This window comes from Typha latifolia, chromosome 11 (genome assembly GCF_019914945.1).
Source record: "Typha latifolia isolate L0001 chromosome 11, TyphaL0001v2, whole genome shotgun sequence".
Taxonomy (NCBI): Eukaryota; Viridiplantae; Streptophyta; class Magnoliopsida; order Poales; family Typhaceae; genus Typha; species Typha latifolia.
Window position 1 is genome coordinate 7,552,046 of NC_133096.1, and position 17,910 is coordinate 7,569,955.

General features: G+C 36.6%; 1 protein-coding gene across 3 annotated transcripts; it reads right to left on the reverse strand.

The window, feature by feature from the left end:
* Positions 1–5,825: 5,825 nt before the first annotated feature.
* LOC140797926 (autophagy-related protein 13b) lies at positions 5,826–17,869 on the reverse strand. Of its 3 annotated transcripts, none has more exons than XM_073151632.1 (4): positions 17,660–17,869; positions 15,498–17,302; positions 15,199–15,359; positions 5,826–6,573 (listed from the first exon to the last, which is right to left on the reverse strand). In XM_073151632.1, the coding sequence occupies exons 2-4, from the start codon at positions 16,965–16,967 to the stop codon at positions 6,150–6,152; spliced, it is 2,055 nt and encodes a 684-aa protein (XP_073007733.1). In that variant the 5' UTR covers positions 16,968–17,302; positions 17,660–17,869; the 3' UTR covers positions 5,826–6,149. The 3 variants fall into 3 exon arrangements, with proteins under 3 accessions (XP_073007733.1, XP_073007732.1, XP_073007731.1); XM_073151631.1 differs by having other exon boundaries at positions 17,580–17,869; XM_073151630.1 differs by having other exon boundaries at positions 17,479–17,869.
* Positions 17,870–17,910: the final 41 nt, after the last annotated feature.

The window sequence follows — 17,910 nt, forward strand, 5'->3', positions numbered from 1 at the left end:
AAAAAAGAAAATTTTACTAGTAGTACAAAATGGCGTCTCCCGACTACAATTATGCTTTGACTTTTTTTACTTTTTATTTAAGCCTTCAAATAATATGCATCACTAAATAATTGTTTCGAACTAAACATAGTCGAGACTTGCTCCAAGCCGTCACACTGCCGAGCTGCTCCTCCAAATCACCGCCCAACCATCAAATATTAGATTGATATTTATTTTTCTAAATAGTTTATAAATTTATAAATTTTGTTTCTAAGAAAAAAAAACTTTTTTTTTATCGTTGGTTTATTAGATGAGTTATCTAATATATATAAACAGAAATAAAAATAAAAAATTTATCTAGATCATTTTTCGAGGTTATTTTTATACTTATTGTGCCTAGAAAAAAATAAATAAATAGATACTTGGAACTATTTACCTAGGGTATATCATAGAAGGACAAGAAATATTGAGGGTGATACACTAGGAATACATTATATGACTCGTAAGTTGTGGTGGTTGACCTATGCCTTGATGGGAAATATAACTCTCACATGTCCGTGTACCTTGTTTACCATTAAAATAGTCCCAACCTCTTATATTTGAAACTTAGATAGCCATATTAATTGTTGATACCCACATGAGGAATATTATTATTTTTTTCTGTAACTTGAAATATCAACAACCAAATGTTATTTATTTTAGAGATAATTATACTTTTAAACATTTTTTTTGACACATGGATCCCTAAATTATTGAAAATGTCTTAAATACCTCCTTCGATAAGTTTGCGATATATTTTTCATCCATAAATTATCACGTATAAATCACATGAGTAACTATATAATATATTTATTCTTATGTTTTAGAGAAAATAATAAAGAGAAATTTCAGCTTATTAAAATAAGAGGACATTTTAATAGTTCAAAAATTCTATGTGCTATAAAAAAAATTATATGAAAAATAATGATAGTTTAGAATAAGTATAACTATCCTTTATTATTTTATCTCATTTTTTTTTCCAACTTAATATTTGACCAATGGAAAAGGAGTATGGGATATTTCCTATAGAGAAAAATGAAAAAAAAAAAGCTTGGATGATTATGGTTTGTTGGCTCATAAAAAAGTATTATACACTATAATCTTTTTTGTTGAACAAAATTGTTTAACTTGTGCGAAAAGCAAAGCAAATACAAACTAATGTAAATTAATTTAAAAAAATTATTTTAACATAAATTATCCTACTCTTTTTTTAAGAGAATGGATCAAGTAATTGTTGTTTATTATGGACATAAATTAAATCTGATATTAGTTGCATCTAAGCAATTTGCATAGAAAAACCTCATATTTATATAGTTATAGTATCGATAATTTTAGGCTCTTCAAATTTAGAATATAAAGCATAATCTAGATGCGTATCTCGTCAAAATTAAAAGTGTATATTTTGCATTCTTTTTGTGCGTAAAATTTAGTTTTTTTACTGGAACTTTTTGCATAGTATTTACTTATATAAATTTAGGATAATCTTTTTTTTTATTTTGTTAAATCTAAATTAGTAAAAAAAATTCTTACCCATTATCCGAAACTAAAGAGCCTAAAACTGTCGATATCGTAATGAAAGAGTTTTTTCTTGCAAATTGCTCAACTACATCTATGTATGAATTTATGAATTCGAAAATAAAATGGTGAAGTATTACTCAACTATAGAATGCCACAAAAATATTTATAGGAAATTACTATTTACCATTTGTGGTCTAACCTAATTTTAACACACACTATTGTCCTTCGTATTTAAGCATTTAACTCCTATATGATCTAAACTATATTGCAATGCTTAATCAATTGTTACCCTTACAAGTATATAGTCTAGTTTGAATATGGAAGGGATAATTTGTCATTTTATAATTTATTCATAGCAAAAAATATCGATGGCGATGACACAATAAACCGTTACTTTTGTATGAAAAATCTAGCAATTGTAATTTAATTTAAGACTATAAGAAGATAAATTAAAATCGAGCTAAATCACGTTGTAACTTAAAATTTGCCAAATATAAATAAGCAAGAATTTAGGCGTATTAACACCATTTAAGATTTAATTTGGATTCTTTCAAAAATGATGAAGTTGTGGACTAATACACCAATAAATAGCCTCAGTTCATACATATACATGGATAAAATTGTTCCAAATTATAGAGGCAGCAAAACTTAGAAATAGAAATTTGGATGCAACATCCAAGTCTTTCTCAATCTTATTAGAAAAAAAAGAGTCATTGATTATAATGGGTCATATTCCAATTTCGAGAAAGAATTGGTCAGCATAATTGCATAAATAGTCCAACCATAGATAGGAAAAGTGGTCAAGTCAAATGCTATAAACTTAATCTACGGTTTAAATTCTAAACCCTCCTAAGGGCAAGTCTAAAATAGGTATTACTATTTAATTATTCTCAAAATAAGATATTTATTATAGAAATAATTGTTTTTATGTTCACTCTTTTTTCTAAAATAAAGATATAATAATTACCTTGATATAGTATAAAGTGAAATAAGAAATGGAAAAAAATATCTTTTATCTATTTTGAAATTGCGATAAATACTATTTGATTTAATGTAAAGTAGATTGATGGAAATATATAGGATAAATCGGTAATTTAGTTAGTACGTAAGTATAAAAATATAATTTTGATAAATAGTATTTATATTCTAGAATAAGATTATTCTGAGGTTGTATTTCAAAATAATAATAAAATATTCATAAAGTGAACGGTATATTTATATACATGCATATGTATGTAAATAATAAATATATTTAACATCTTGAGTTTTGAATCTATTATTTTTTGTTTTGTTTCTTCTGCTCCTATATAATTATGCTCGACACTTAGTTACAAGATTAAAGGGGAGAATATAGAAAGAAAGCAAGATAGATATTACAAGAGTGAGGAGAAGGAAATATTGGGGGATAGTATGATTCCCATTTTCACCGATGACTAGCTAGCTTAATGAGAAAATCAATGTGGATGAAAATGTTAAAATTGAATATTCAATTATTCATTCTCTCCAAAATTTCCACCAAATTAATATGTATTGATTTTCAGATAGGATTGTGGTGAGGTGGTGGTGTGGTTTGGTGATAGCAACAAAAGAGGCGATTTGATCTAGAGATGCATATAGAGTGAACAACAGTTATGATGGTATGAATAAGGGATGCCTTAGCGAATAGAAAAAAGAGAGGAAGGAGAATGAGGCCCAAGGCCGACCCTAAGGGACTAGTGGGATCGGCATATGAGGGAGGAAGGAGCCTTCGGCTTGGTGAGCATTGGCCTTGGCTTGAGAGAATGTGAGGGAGGGAGATTAAGATAGAGAGATGAGAGGTAGATAAAGAGGCAAATCTAAAATCTTGAGATTCTAGATTAGGTTGCCCCCCACATATACAGAGGTTAACCCAAAACTAAATAAACCCTTAAAGTAACTTAAGTTGGACTAGAATCGATGTTGGGAGTTCAAATGACTTATCGAGCATCCGAATGCAATGTTGAAAAGTGCTCTCAGTCTACAGCATCATGAGGCCGTTTAAATGCAGGCTGTTTAAGTGTTTGAACATTCAAGTCCAAAATTAGAAAATACTTATGTCATCTTAAAATAGTAAATGATTAAATCTAGCTAAGCGAGTTTGACCCAGCGAACCCAATATTCTCAGCGAAATGATCCGATCAAATTTAAATGAATCACCACGGATGATAAAGAGAAGGAACTCCCACAACTTATATAGGAAAATATAAAAATAACAGAGGTCCCTCCGACTCAGAATTTGCAACCCAAATTAATTATTGGAGTGAACCCCAACTTTAACCCGAAGCGCGTGTGGTTTAATTTCATTGTTCAAATACAACCTTAGATTAATAAAAACTAAGAAAAAATAAGTGGACAGGTGACTATCCGAATGAATTAGGGTATTATTTAGACGTTAATATGAAAACGAAGGGATCACTTTTGTGTACGAACAAAAGTAAAAAATTGTATCAAAAAAGAAAAAACGTAATAAATCCAAAACATGGTGTTAAATGCATATGTCCCTTATTGTCCAATTATTGGCCCCATTTATCCTTTCATGACATGCATACAGAGAATGAGACAAACAAAACACAACGACTTGGCTACGTTCAGAGCTGTAGCAAAAGCCAGTGAACAATTTGCAAGTACACCATAATTGCATGACACGATGATTGGAAAAAAAGAAGTTCTCTCCACTTCCAATAATTATTCCAAGGTGTAAAAATTAGAGTCACAGAGTAAGTTGCAAGTTTAATTGAGTTTTTGAACAAACTAACCCTCTTTTTTAATTATTTTTAAACCGAAAATAGACTATCTCTCGAACACTTATTACTAAATAGAGACTAATTTACTGTAACCCTAATAAAAACGCTAATTCTTTAACTGCTGAAAAATTAAGTTAAAAATATTTATATACATAAAATGCTAAACTAATCAATATTTTAGAACAAGACAGAAATGCTAAACTAATTAGCATTTTTGCTTAGAGATAAAATATTAATTAGTTCAGCGTTTTTATTAGGGCTACAGTAAATTAGACTCTATTTGATAATAAGTTTGAAGAGTAATCTACTTCGTTAAAAATAAGTTGGAACATGACTAATTTGGTAAAAAAACTCAGTTTAATTCTCATGTGTAAAGCCCTTTCCTTTTGTGAGTTTTTATCGTGTGAAACTATTTGGTAAAAGATTGGCAGGGAACCACCATGGGCGGCGGTGGGTACTATTAATCTTTTCTTGACATAGGGTTTAATTTTTCACTCTAGGCGAAATTTTTCACCGAATACTAACTCGAAGACTTTAAACGGGTTTAGATTTAGTATCATTAGATTCATGTTTTAAATGAGCCGACACGCTTAATTCGATTATTAATCGGATCGTGCTCGTGTTTCCTCTTTCATCTTGTTTAACCCAAAATCAATCTGTTTAGATTAAATAGACCGTGTCGTGTGTTAACCGGTTGGAATTTATTTATGGCATGAAATAACTCATGCAAACTCAAATAAATCAGAGTAACCTATTTAAATCTAACATGTTTAAACATGAAACTAAAATAAATATCTATAATTCGATTAATCCATGTAAATAAGTGGGGATATAAACCCAATATGAGTCGACTCAGACTTGCTTGTCACTCTTTAAAGAATTCAAAAAGATTTTAGAAGAGCAATGGAAAAAAGAGAAGAAAGAAGTGAGACTGCTCAAATAAGCACTTTTTTGAGAAAGGGAAATACTAAAAATAATATAAAAAAAAATAGCACTGGGGAAATTGGATTGCTACATGAGACCATGATAGTGACGTCGTTATTCCCATGCTTAAAAGAAAAGAGTGGTTTGGCGGGAGAGATTAGGATTGGCTGGAGTAAAAGGGTGGGCGGTGGGATGTTGTGCTCCGCCCGGTTCTATTAAGCGGTGTATATCCTGTGTATGAGATTTCTCGTTACGTGGCCGAGAATTACTGGAAGAGACACGCAAATTTCTAGTGGCGGGGAGACGCGGAATCCCGATATTTGCAGCATAAGCGAACTTTCGGTAGCATAATTACACTTTACACCCTACACTTTTAATATTTACATTTGGAGCCCCATGCTGTGGACTATAGTATATACCTGGAAGCATAATGAGACAATGAGTGTCTCGTGAAATATAAGAAAGGAGTCATATGTAAAAGACTAAAACCCAAGGTTTAATATGACAGAATACTTCTTGGGTTTATTCTTTAAGATTTTTCGGTCAAATTTTGTTAACGCAGAGGGTGTTTGTGAGAATAAAGTCCAGATATTGCTCAAGATATAACTACTAGAAAGATATTGAGCCTCCTACAAATAAGCAGATAGATATACACAAATTGGTCAGTTATAGCCATCAACATAAGGATGGTCATAACTTTACATTAAAAATAAAACAGCATGAAAGAACCCTATCCCTATTAATGTTCTCTACCTCAATTTAAATGTACAAGTTAATCCTGCTATATGTACATTACTTATAGTAGGTACTGGGACCTCAAAAAAGAAGAGACATACCTTCAACTTATATACTTAGATATACTCCATTCTCAAAAGGAAAATGGAGTGCTTTACAAATGTACATGGAGCAATTCTGATCATTAGTTTGCTAAGAGTCCCCTTCCTCACCTGAGGACTTCTCTTTAGAGTCAATATTTAATGACTGTGAACCACCTCTCTGGAGTAGTGCGTCTTTCATTTCTTTGTAACGGAGCAGATCTTTAAGTGCATCTGCAGTAGTCCTAGACTTAGAAAGTCCTGAAGCTGCAATCGCCGAACTTGATGCATGGCTAATGAGTTCCTTCGTTCTGACTTCCATGTCTTCACCATTCTTGATACTCTGACTTAAAGCTTCACCTTTGAGGCCTTGTGATGACCTGACTGAGTAGGATAATTCTTGCCGCAGAGGTGGGGCAGTCTTGAGCATTTGTACGACAGCACCAACAATGGCGTCTGGGGAACTTCTCACTGCAAATGAACCTTCAGATTCTGCATTGCTGCCTTCTTGACATTTTCCTCGAGATATTTCAATCCTGAAACAGCAATACCACATTAGCCAATTGCGGACAGGTTGAGAAATAAAAGCTTTCTAGTGTTCCACATGTGCAGACTGGAAGATTTCAGCAATAGGTTTATTTCCAACCAAACATACGACATTCAATTGATGTCAAGGGCACAAGTTCAGAAAAAAGTGCAGAATTACCTGAAGACCCACATTCCTCTCTATCTTACAAAAATATCAGTTACACTTACAAATAACTTGATTTTAGCAAGTCTGAAACAAATAATCTTAATCAATGTCTCTTGAAACACGAGCTGTCTACATTCATTACTTTGTTAAAAATGTACCACCTTGCTACTTATAAATTAAAGGGAAATACATCAACAATACAAAAGAATGTAAAAACTAAGAAACAATAAAATAATATTACATCTCAATTGATGAGTTTAAAATACTCCAAGCATTTTATCATGGTCCATCAAAATGAAGTGAACAAAGATAGTGATGATCAACTAATTAAAAGTTCTCTCTCATAGTAAGGTAGATAAATTTTATAACTAACTTCTGGTTAAGGGAAGAAGGTAAGACCAAAGTATTGGCAGTAGCAAATTTGAGAAAACCATAGTGCAAGGAAAGCTAATGTGTTAAGGTCATAAGTAGCAGCACATATCATGGCTCAAACCCAACTTAAGCAGATCAAGTAATGCTTTATAGCAGTGTGTTATCTTAACTATGTCTTCCTTTACAAATTTGACCATTATGTTTTTTTTAGCCAACCAAGCACATAGAACAATCAGTGCATCCATATGACCTCGAGTCATGTATGCAATTACAACAGCCATTACTTGTTTTCTCTGAAGTATCCCTCAAAATTATGAGGTTTCCTGCAGTTCTCCACATATTCAGCTTGAAAGGACAACTTTCTCGAAATTATCTCGCATCCCCTGGAGCATGTAGAGTGAGCTCTGCTAGGGTTTGCTTCTTGGTCTTCCTTCCTCATCTCTTTTCTTCTGCTTCATGTTTGAGGCCCGAGTCTTTTGGCTTCACTCATCCCGTCTCCTCCTTGCTCATCTAACCCTGTGGGGGATGGGAGCCCATATACATGGGCTCAACTGGCCAGGGGAAATATTCCAGCCAACCAGAATAATTGACTGCGACAGCCTATGACCATCCCAAGTCATATACTAGTTACGATCTCTGTCGATACTGATTACTAGGTTGAGGTGGATCTCAAGTTGTTGGAAAGTCACCGAAAGGAGTAGTTCGGCTTGTATGGTAAGTTCCTCGATAAGCCTATAAAGATTGATATCCTTCAGGGTATCCTTTCCAAATATGATCAGTTTTGGATCTTTTCTTGGCGTCAAACATGAAGGGTTCTACCTGTTCTAATTGGACAAAAAATAGGACATGATCCGGGTGCTACCGGAGGGCCCTTGGACCATTCAGGGACAAATTCTCAACTTGATCCCTAGAATGCTTGACTTCTAGTCTTCTATGGAGATTATCAACTCTTGCCTTATTTGAGTGATTTTGTGATCATCTGTTGGTATATTGAAAGTTGGAAATTCCAACTAGCTTCACTGCTCGTTTGGGTTGGGCACTTCGGGTGGATGACACAACTGTGTCTAGGGCCCAGAGTAGGTATGTTAAGATGTGCATTGACTTGAGCCTTTCTTAGCCTCTAAAGCGCTTTATCATGGTAGGTATTGGTCACCAACATGTGCAAGTTAGATTCTTGTATAAGGATCCTTCCAAATTTTGTTTTGCCAGCGGTAGGATTGGGCACCACGTTTTAGAATATCTAGACACCGAAAGAGGAAAGCATCGACTCCGATCTCCTTTGTGGGAAAGTGATCCACGACCCTCCCTACATGTTTAGTGCTTTTGATGTAGAGGCTTGTGGTGGGAGTAGAGGCACGGAGCTTGAAAGGAATCGAGCCCCCACTTCTTGGGGTAGCAAAGATGCTACCGGCTAGGGAATTATTAGATGACCTACAATTTGGGTCGTGATTGTGTGTGGTCTAGGAGCGTTGGAATGGTGGCCGCAGTAGGATGGGCGAGTCTAGTCGTGCTGGTAGTAATGCTAACCGAGATCGAGATCGAAATTATTACAACCTCCCCAGGCGGCAAAACTGGTTGCCAGTGATGGGACTCCCTTTGACCGTTATTACCCACGAGCTACTTTGGCTTATTCGAGTAGATCATGTGCTCATATGCGATGACTGTCGTTACTCCTTACCCTCTGCTACACACATGGTTGGGGTTGGTGATGTGGAGCCATCCTCAAGGGTATTGCGCCTTTAGTTCTCTAAGCTATGGTGGTAGGTCATCCTACTATTACTCCTCTAAAGGTTGATGGGACTTGTGAGATGACCTATCAAGTAGGGCCTCGGGATGAGGCATTGCATATCTCCCTACCATTCCGTCCACTGGCTATAGAGATGGATAGATATAATGTGATGATGACTGCTTAGATTGCTCTACCCTTGCTGCAAGCTATGGACCTAAACCCGGAATCTTTTCTGCCTAATTAGGTAGCTTCTTGCCTTGGCTCTATGTCAAAGAAAATCTCCCCTCTTGTCTCTTCGAATCACCAAAAGGATGCCTTGACTGCCTCCTCCATTACTACCTCCTAGCAAATGTCACCTGCCTCTTCTTCTGTGAAGAGTAAGGTGGTGGTTTCCCTACTCCTGTGATCTCAAGAGTTAGTGTGGCACATATTAAGGGTCTGCATTATCTCTCCTCTCCCCCATTTACTCTATTCTCATCTCAACCTTGCCCTTTGTCCCTAAGGTTTGCCCTTACTCTTCTTGGATAAAGGTAAGAAATTACCTCCTCTCTTCTTCTTTCATGGGGCTCCTCCCCCATTGCTCCACATGAGTATCCCCTCTTTTGCTAGCTCTGCCTACTGGGTTTGGGTCGGACAACTCTTCCTTCTCACTATTTCAGTATGTTAAGGTTGAGAAGGGTGTGTATCCTAACACCCCTAAGCCCTCGAGTTTGGCTAGGGTGGAAATGAAGGAGGATGTTCCAGCTTCATCCTTTCTCCAAAGGATGCGAGATGTGTTATGTAGGGAGAGTTGGGGCTCCCAAAGAAGCGAATATGGTACCCAAATAACGATAGGATAGATATGTCAAAAACATGTCTGATTACGCCTATTCCTAATCCTAAATAGAATGTAAGGACGTAGGGACATATATGTAAACATAGTATCTATTTAAATACACTCGAATGACCCCTTCTCATAATAAGAATATACATAACCCTATTCCGGTCTGGTCCGGTATGGAATGAACTTATAATTTGATGATCGAGTCGATTCCATGATTATAAGTTCATAACCCCAGCCCATTCCCAATTTGGGCGGAACAAATCTACTAATTCTTTTATTCCAGTTAGTAAGAGGGATCTTGAACTAAGCCAATTCTCTATAGACGATCACGATGCTCTAGCTCAGAGGGCAATAATTGTTGCGGCAAATCCTATCCATCATCATATGCTTGCATAGTTGAAGCCTTTACTAATGTCTCAAAGGACGAATGGAAGGAAACTTCAATTGGGAACCTAAGCTAGCATCCGAGTGCTACAAGTGGCACCACCTCCTTGGTAACCATGTCAGCTAGGGGTGTAAATGAGCGGAGTTTGAACTAGCTGAGCTCTGATTGATTCGGCTCGAAATAGAGATTACTCCAACTTGTCTCTGAGCTCAAATGACTGGCATCTAAAATATTAAATATAAATTTATATTGAGAGAACACATTTTAAGAGTGTAAAAGTTAGATTAAAAACCATTTCAAATTTGTTGTTTTCTGATGTGGGGCTAAAAGTGGAACTTCATTTAGAAGTAACATACAATCTACATAAATGTAGTATGCAAGATTTAAACTTGTTTCGGGTAAGGAAAAAAAGTATCATAACCAACTGTGCTAGATTAACTTTAGATAGATTAATTAAACTAGTATATAAATAATATATAATTGGAGTTAATTCAAGCCGAGCTCGAGTGAGTTGACGCTAGCTTGACTCGATTATTTTTTTGAGCTAAAAAACTCGACTCGGTTCGTTTAGATGCTCAAGCTCTATCAAAGAAGCAAAAATGGGTATCACCTAAATTCAATTGACTATTTAGAATTATAGAGAGTTGGCAAAGCAAGACCCCCTAAATCATTGCAGAGGACTAAGTTCAATTGGTTAAGTCAATTATCGTTTGGAATTACAATGACTTGGCAAAGCAAGACACCTAAATCATTGCATAGGACTAAGTTCAATTGGTTAAGTCAATTATTGTTTGGAATTACAAAGACTTTGGCAATGCAGGACACCTAAATCATTGCAGAGAACTAAGTACCCTTACAATCCCATTTTGTTAGTGTTGTTCAAGGCCACAGTGGATGCCACTAAGGCAATCTCCTTTGGTTGTAGGCTTGATACGCAGTTGGACGGCTAATGTTATTCCCATCTGAGGACTTTCAGGTATTCGGCATGCTTTGAAAGTCACAGTCACCTTCCCCCTCTCAATTCCAATTCGTGCTAATCTCCTTTCCAAGTATGAGGCCCTGGCTTTTGGTCGATGTTTATGCTAGTATCAACTTTATTATTTGTAGAAAACTTTTGATAATTTTGGTATATTAAAATCCACTAATGCTCCTTGTTGTTTTATTGCTGATTTAATATTATTATGAACTTAGATGATAAAAAAATGCAGCCTTTTGTTTTGAACCACAAGACTAGAGATTTCCACGATTCTTGTTCTCAAAATGATTTAGTTGTCTGGGCCTCCTTTCACATAGATTAAAACTATGAAGGGAGAGCCCAAGTGTGGGCAAGGCTAGATAGAGCTTTGGCTTTCAAGTTTTGGCTTCACACTTACCCCTAATATTTCTAACTCATCTTGAGCACATGGGCTCCAATCATGCCACGCTCTTGCTTAAGCTGATTCTGAAGAAAATTCAGTGCGCTAGGCCTTTTCATTTTGAACATTTTTTGTTTATATATGCTGATATTAGATTGTTGATTATTCAACATTAGAAGGTCTTGCACCCTAATATTTTGAAATATGTAGATTGTAATATGAATCGCTTAAAATGTAAATTTTTATTTTGGAATAAGCATAGACTCAGGCATATTGTGAACCAAGTAGATTAACCATCCTCAAATTGGATCTTTAAAATCCAAGGAATATACTATGGGTCTTTGTCCTCTTAATGCCACGTAATTGGTTTGTCTATAGGAAGCATGTGACTCTTACTAGACCGATCATAAATAGAGGTCAAAGGCTAGAATTAATTGGATTTTAAGGAAGGAGATAAAAATATAAAAAAAATTTAAATTATACTCCTATTATAAGGAAAATTTATATTGTGTATCTAATTTTCAAAATGGTGATAGGTTTGAAATCTAGTACGATGCCATTAAGTGCTTTACTGAGGCTTATGCTAAATTTTAATCTTTGGATGATCATGGTGCTAGAATTGGCCCACTCTGTTGTCCCTTGATCCTGAATACAAAGGTGAGCTAACCAAACTCTTCTCCATTCAAGAGATTCGTGATATCCTATGGTACTTTTAATTATCTTGGGGTTAATATCCATCCTTGCCTCATGTGCGACAATTTGACTCCCTTGTGTCTAGGGTTAAAATCAAGTTTGAGGGGCATAATCACTCCACCCTTATTAAGTCCACTATCCTAGAGCTCTTGACCTATGCCATGAGCAATACTCTTGTTCCTTTATCTATTGCAGGTGTCATCTCATCAAATGAGTGTCGACTTCTTATGAAGTTAGGTGGTTTTGGTATGCACAGTCATAGAGATTGCCTCGTGGGGCTTGCTTGGTCTAGAGTTTTCGACCTTCTCAATAGGCTTGATAAAACTTGGGCTAAGCTTATGCAAGCTAAGGATGGGTCTCACAACTTTTGGCTGCCTTTCCAAGCTTGGGCCAACAAGTCTATAATGTTTAAGCACCTGCTTGACTCCCTCCTTTCAATTAGGTTGGATATTTGTTGTTCCATTGGTAATGGCTACAAATCCTCCATCCTTAATGACCCTATATCTCTAAGATTACTCTGGCTTTCTCCCCTTCTTTTGTCAATTTTAAATCTTAAGAGCAAGAAGTTCTCTTGGCTATCGTCTTCTCATGGGTGGCACCATAGAAGAGCTTTTTACTGTTTTGGGCCTATTCTCGAGGGGATCATCTGCGGAATCCCTTTTCTCTTGTTGACTCTAAGAATGTTTGAGTTTGGGTGTCCAACCCTGTCAGTAATGCTTCAACCTCCTCAGTCACTTACTTCCTAGCTGAGTCTAGGGATGTGCCCAATTCTTCCTGGGATAGATGGCTAACGTTGTGGGGGTTGTCGATTACTTTAACATTAAAATGTTTCTTTGGAAAGTGTGTTGGGGTAGATTCCCTAACAATACAAACAACATGCGCTTTCCCTAGCTCTCTTTGCCAACTGCCCTCTATGTGCCAAGATCAGTTGATCACTTTATCCTTTAGTGTTATAGGGTGGTTATAATTTGGGATCTCCTGGAATGACATCTATATTTTTCTTTCGCTTACAAACAACCTGGGGTTGCGACGACTAAATCAAGGAAGGGATAGACCTCTCTAAGGAAGCCCAATCACTCATGAGAAGTATCATTGCCTATGATATGTAAAATCTCTGGAGGAGCCACAACAATCTAGTTCTCCAGCAGAAGTCCTCCAACACTCATCAATTTAGGTTCAAAATTATCGTCCTTGCGAATAAGAAGACTAGAATCCTTAGCCACTCCTCTGTGAGCCCTTAGCTGTCTCTGCTCCTTGGTGGGCCCTTCGCCAAGTTCTATCCTTATCAACACTGATGACACGTTTTACTTGGCTAACTCTAGGGTTGCGACAAGGTTTATCGCTAGAGACCATGATGGCATCTCATTCCTTTTGAGTGTCTTTGCTCCTGAAGCAGTTGAACGTGCCGAAGCAGAAGCCGTTAAATTTGGCATTGCTCAAAGCCTATGATCGCAACCTCTTATCCTCAAAGTAGAGTTTGACTCCCTCAACTTGGTCAAAATTCTATCTTCCAAGCAGCTACATCCATGGAGATGGTGCTACACTATTTTAGATACTTTTTATTTGTTAACTTTCTTTACTTTTTTTTTCTCTCAGTGTTTTAATGAGGTTAACTCAAGTGCTAACAAGTTAGCTACCTAAGGCAAGAGCAAGAGCAGGAGCAGGAATTTACCTTTTGCTTGAGTGGAGTCTATTACATCTGAGTTGATAAAAATCTTGTATAGGGTTACCTCGATATCTAACTAAATACCTAAGCCCCCCTTCACTTTATAAATAATTTTTTTCTTATTCTGATATATAACTCGTTATTATAAAATAATAGCTAAACATTATAATAACCTCATTCTAGAATACAAATACTATTTATCAAAATTACATCTTATACCACACACTAACTCAATTACTAATTTATCATTAATATTTATCTCACCGACCTACTTTATATCAAATCAAAGGGTATTCATGATAATTTTAAAAAGAAAACAAAACATTTTTTCCCATTTTTTCACTTCATATCACATCAAAGGTAATTATTACACCTTTATTTCAAAATACAAGTTAACATAAGAATAGTCATTCTAAGAATAAATAGCTCATTTTGGAATAACAAAGAAAAATACTTATTTTAAAATTAACCTTTTCCCTAAAGTAAAAGGAGGCCTAAAGTATTTTCATGCCCTTTGTGGTAATATAATTACTTTCACACCCCAAAAAGAGACTACTCCCATATACAATGCATAAACTATCAAAAGTTGACATCTTGGATGGAAATTTTGAACGCAAAAGGAAACCATAAAGAGGAGTTGGACAATACATAATCATCACCATTTAATAAATCAACTACCAGTCATTCAAATAAATGTTGGAGTACTGTTCAAGCATAGTCAGCAGTATAAGCTGTTACATGTAAGCAATTTAGCACATATTAGTCAACTACAACACTTCAAGCCAAGAAGCTTTCTAAAGGATTGAAATTTTCCTATCTTTGCTTATGGAATAACCGTACCATACTAATACACATCAATAATGTTCAGGACATCCTGGTGTGATTAAAGATAACTAATAATCAATTTTCACCTGGCATCAGCATATTAATGAAGTTACATTATGAATAAAAAGGTATAGGGTCACTTGTCACTATGCCTATTTGCCTATATATGTAATTTAAGGACAAAAGAGTGGGAATAAACTGATATACACAGGGCAAGATTCTTAAAAGAAAAGAAGGAAGAGAGAGTGAGAGAGAGAATCCATCTAAGTATTTGACAGGGCAAAATTTTAATACCATTTGACAATAAATTGTGCAAATAACAGCAAAATTTTCAGCTCAACAGGACAGGTTAGAGGACGAGAAACATAGAGAAAAACAATCCAAACTCTAAAGTCTCTAAGCAACAACATGCAGAATAAAAGCAAAAGGTGCAGAAAGAAAATGTCAAAAGTCCCATCCTTCTCAGTATGATGCATAAATTTTGTCCATATGTCCCAGGAGCATCCAGTCATTCCAGATTTAGAAGAAAAGAACAAAAAAACATATCTAGCTTAACTAACGCCACAAACCTTCTAATATCAAGTACAATCTTCAAATCATAGACAACCATAATAAGTACCTGTCTCTGCCATCTTCAACAAAGGGGTAAGAAGACTCAGAATCATCAAAATCATCCAAGAAAGAAAGCCTGCTAGAGTTCCTAGATGGGATTCTTGGTGAACTGCAGGATGCTCTCCAGTCAGGTAAGTTTCCAATGTCATCTTTGCCAAAATAAAATACCTAGAGAGGAAAACCAGAATATGGATAAAAGCCAAAGCTGAAACATAGACCCTGCTACCATTACATTGAAGTAGTAATTAAAAGTTTGCTTTTAGTTCAATATGCATAGGCTACACATTATCTTAAGTTCTTAACTACCTTCTGCAGGGCCTTGCTGGACTGGGACTCACCCAAGCTGAGAAATTCATTTTTAATCTGTAGCTTACAGTCAGGTGAGGCAGTTGGAACTTGAGTTCTGAGATTATCTGCCTTCAAAGAACAAGACTGCTTCACACATTTTGGAGAAGGATGTGGGGGCAAGGCACTGTTTCTGTCAGGCCTAGATGAGGTAATACCAATGGGAGCACTCTCAGAGCGGAAAAGAGAATTCAGTGCATTTCCACCAGAAAAATGGGCTGGTGGAGAAGGGGAAGTTGATGGTGACAATGACCAGTATTCATCAAAACTTGTATTCTTCTTGTGCACAGTAGATGCAGTGGTTGGGAGTGAGGATGGTGACAGAGAATGATCGTGCATAGGACTACGAGGAGGAAGATATGAAGTCCGATTACAATGAAATACACGAGAATCTGAGTAACCAGGTGATGGAGACGATGAAACCAAAGGTATAGCTCCATGATCAATACTCCAACTATGTCGTCTGGCAACTGAAATGCATGCAGATGCTAGTTCGGCCGAAGGCAGTGATTGGAATCTCTTAAGAGGGTCAGTTGTTGGACTACCAACATAATCCATAATAAACTGTGTAGATAAAGGTGTAGAAGGCTCTGAATTTACATCTTCTAATGTTGGAAGATATGACACTGATAGACTCAGCCTACCAAAAGGAGTGTCAATTGGAACAAAACCAAAACAATTAAACTCAGCATTCTCTGCCCGAGTGAGGGGCTTGATAAAAGAATTGATCCTGTGGGAGAGCCTAAGTGGGTGGATTCGACCCGAGGAATTGAGCTCACAGAAAAGTTTGTATGCTGGCAAAAGTCTAACAACCACATAAAGAGACCGAAGAAGTACTATTAATCTACTGTATGTTTTCTTATACAAATTTGGGATTTCTGATGAGTGAGAAGAACCAAAACTACTCTTCCTACTACCCTGGTATGCCTCTCTCCCAAAGCTGCTGCTATTTTGACTTTCATATTGCACAATCCATCTCTCTACAATCTTCTCACCTTCACTTTCTGGAAAAAGCCCAGCTGGCCCAGAACTCCGATTAAGGTAGCAATCCTTCCCTGACAAGTTCCTAATAAGGTACCCACCATGGGATGACCCTGGTGTGCTTGAGGTCAACATCTTACGCATCAAAACAATATCAATGACCAACGGCTCAAGATTGCTCTGTCGCCACAGATCACAATTCTCAAGTGCTGCAGGGCAATCCCGCAGGGCCAAATTGAACCACTTGTCCCTTGGCCTACTACTTGATGGGGACGGGGAGCAGGAGGAGGAAGAAGGAGAAGAGGTGAAGTGATCCACACTATAATTGCGAGAGGAGACATAAGGGGACCTTGACTCGAGTATAATGTGTAGGCTCTTTGCAAAAAATTCAGTGATCACTTGCTCAATAATGGGAGGCGCAGAGGGAGAATTGCATGGAGAAGATGCCATCTTACTGGAATTTCTAGACCAGCTTCAAATCTATGAACACCGAATTTGGAATAAGACCATCAAAAGAGTTCATTCCATATCCACCAAAGTACAGAAGGACAAATGATTGTAGCATGCCAGATACTATAGCCTTGAATCCTTTCTGACTCCTCGAAACAAGAAATCAGATCAAAATGATGTTTTGCATGGATGTAACTCTAAAGGATTAGATTTCCAGTGTTTGGGGGTCGTCAATCCCAACTAATTCAAAAGGATGCCAGATTGCAGCTCGCTATAGCCGATTGCTTCGAAGTCTTCGCAAAGTTGTTAAGCGACGATCACTAAAAAGTTGGTCGCTGCATAAATTTCTACTATCATCAGCTTAGATTCTAGGATTCAAGGGAACCGAGGAATCTAAAATTAATCAGAACGAAGCTAGAACCCAAATACCCAACTTGACCAGAATTATACCTACTGCAGCAACAAAAAAAGGAACGAAAATCAAGCGAAAATCAAAACGGAAGAGTCAAACCTTTTGACCCAGAAAAGGACTAAGAACCAAAGCTCCAAATCTTCCCAAATTTTTTTTAAAAAAAAAGAACCGAAAAATTTAGAACAAAAAAGATTTGTAACCTGGCAACGATATGATGCACCAAACTCAATTGGGTGATCCCGAGGTTGAAAAGAAATATCAGGGGGGCATAAAGATCTACCTTCGGGGATCTGGAAACTCAAAGTTGTTAGAATTGGGAATAACACTAAATAATCTTGGCCAAACTCGGAAACCCTAAATTGCTGGCTCTTTCACGGAGATTACGCCGGGGGGAGGGGTTCTGCTATGCTGCCAGATATGCCACTGTCCTTTAAGGAAATTACGGATGTATCCGACGACTCTTTAGAAAGAGACGACACGCTCTCACGAAAGCTCCACTCCCTCGCTTTCTCTTCAAAGCCTATTTATATG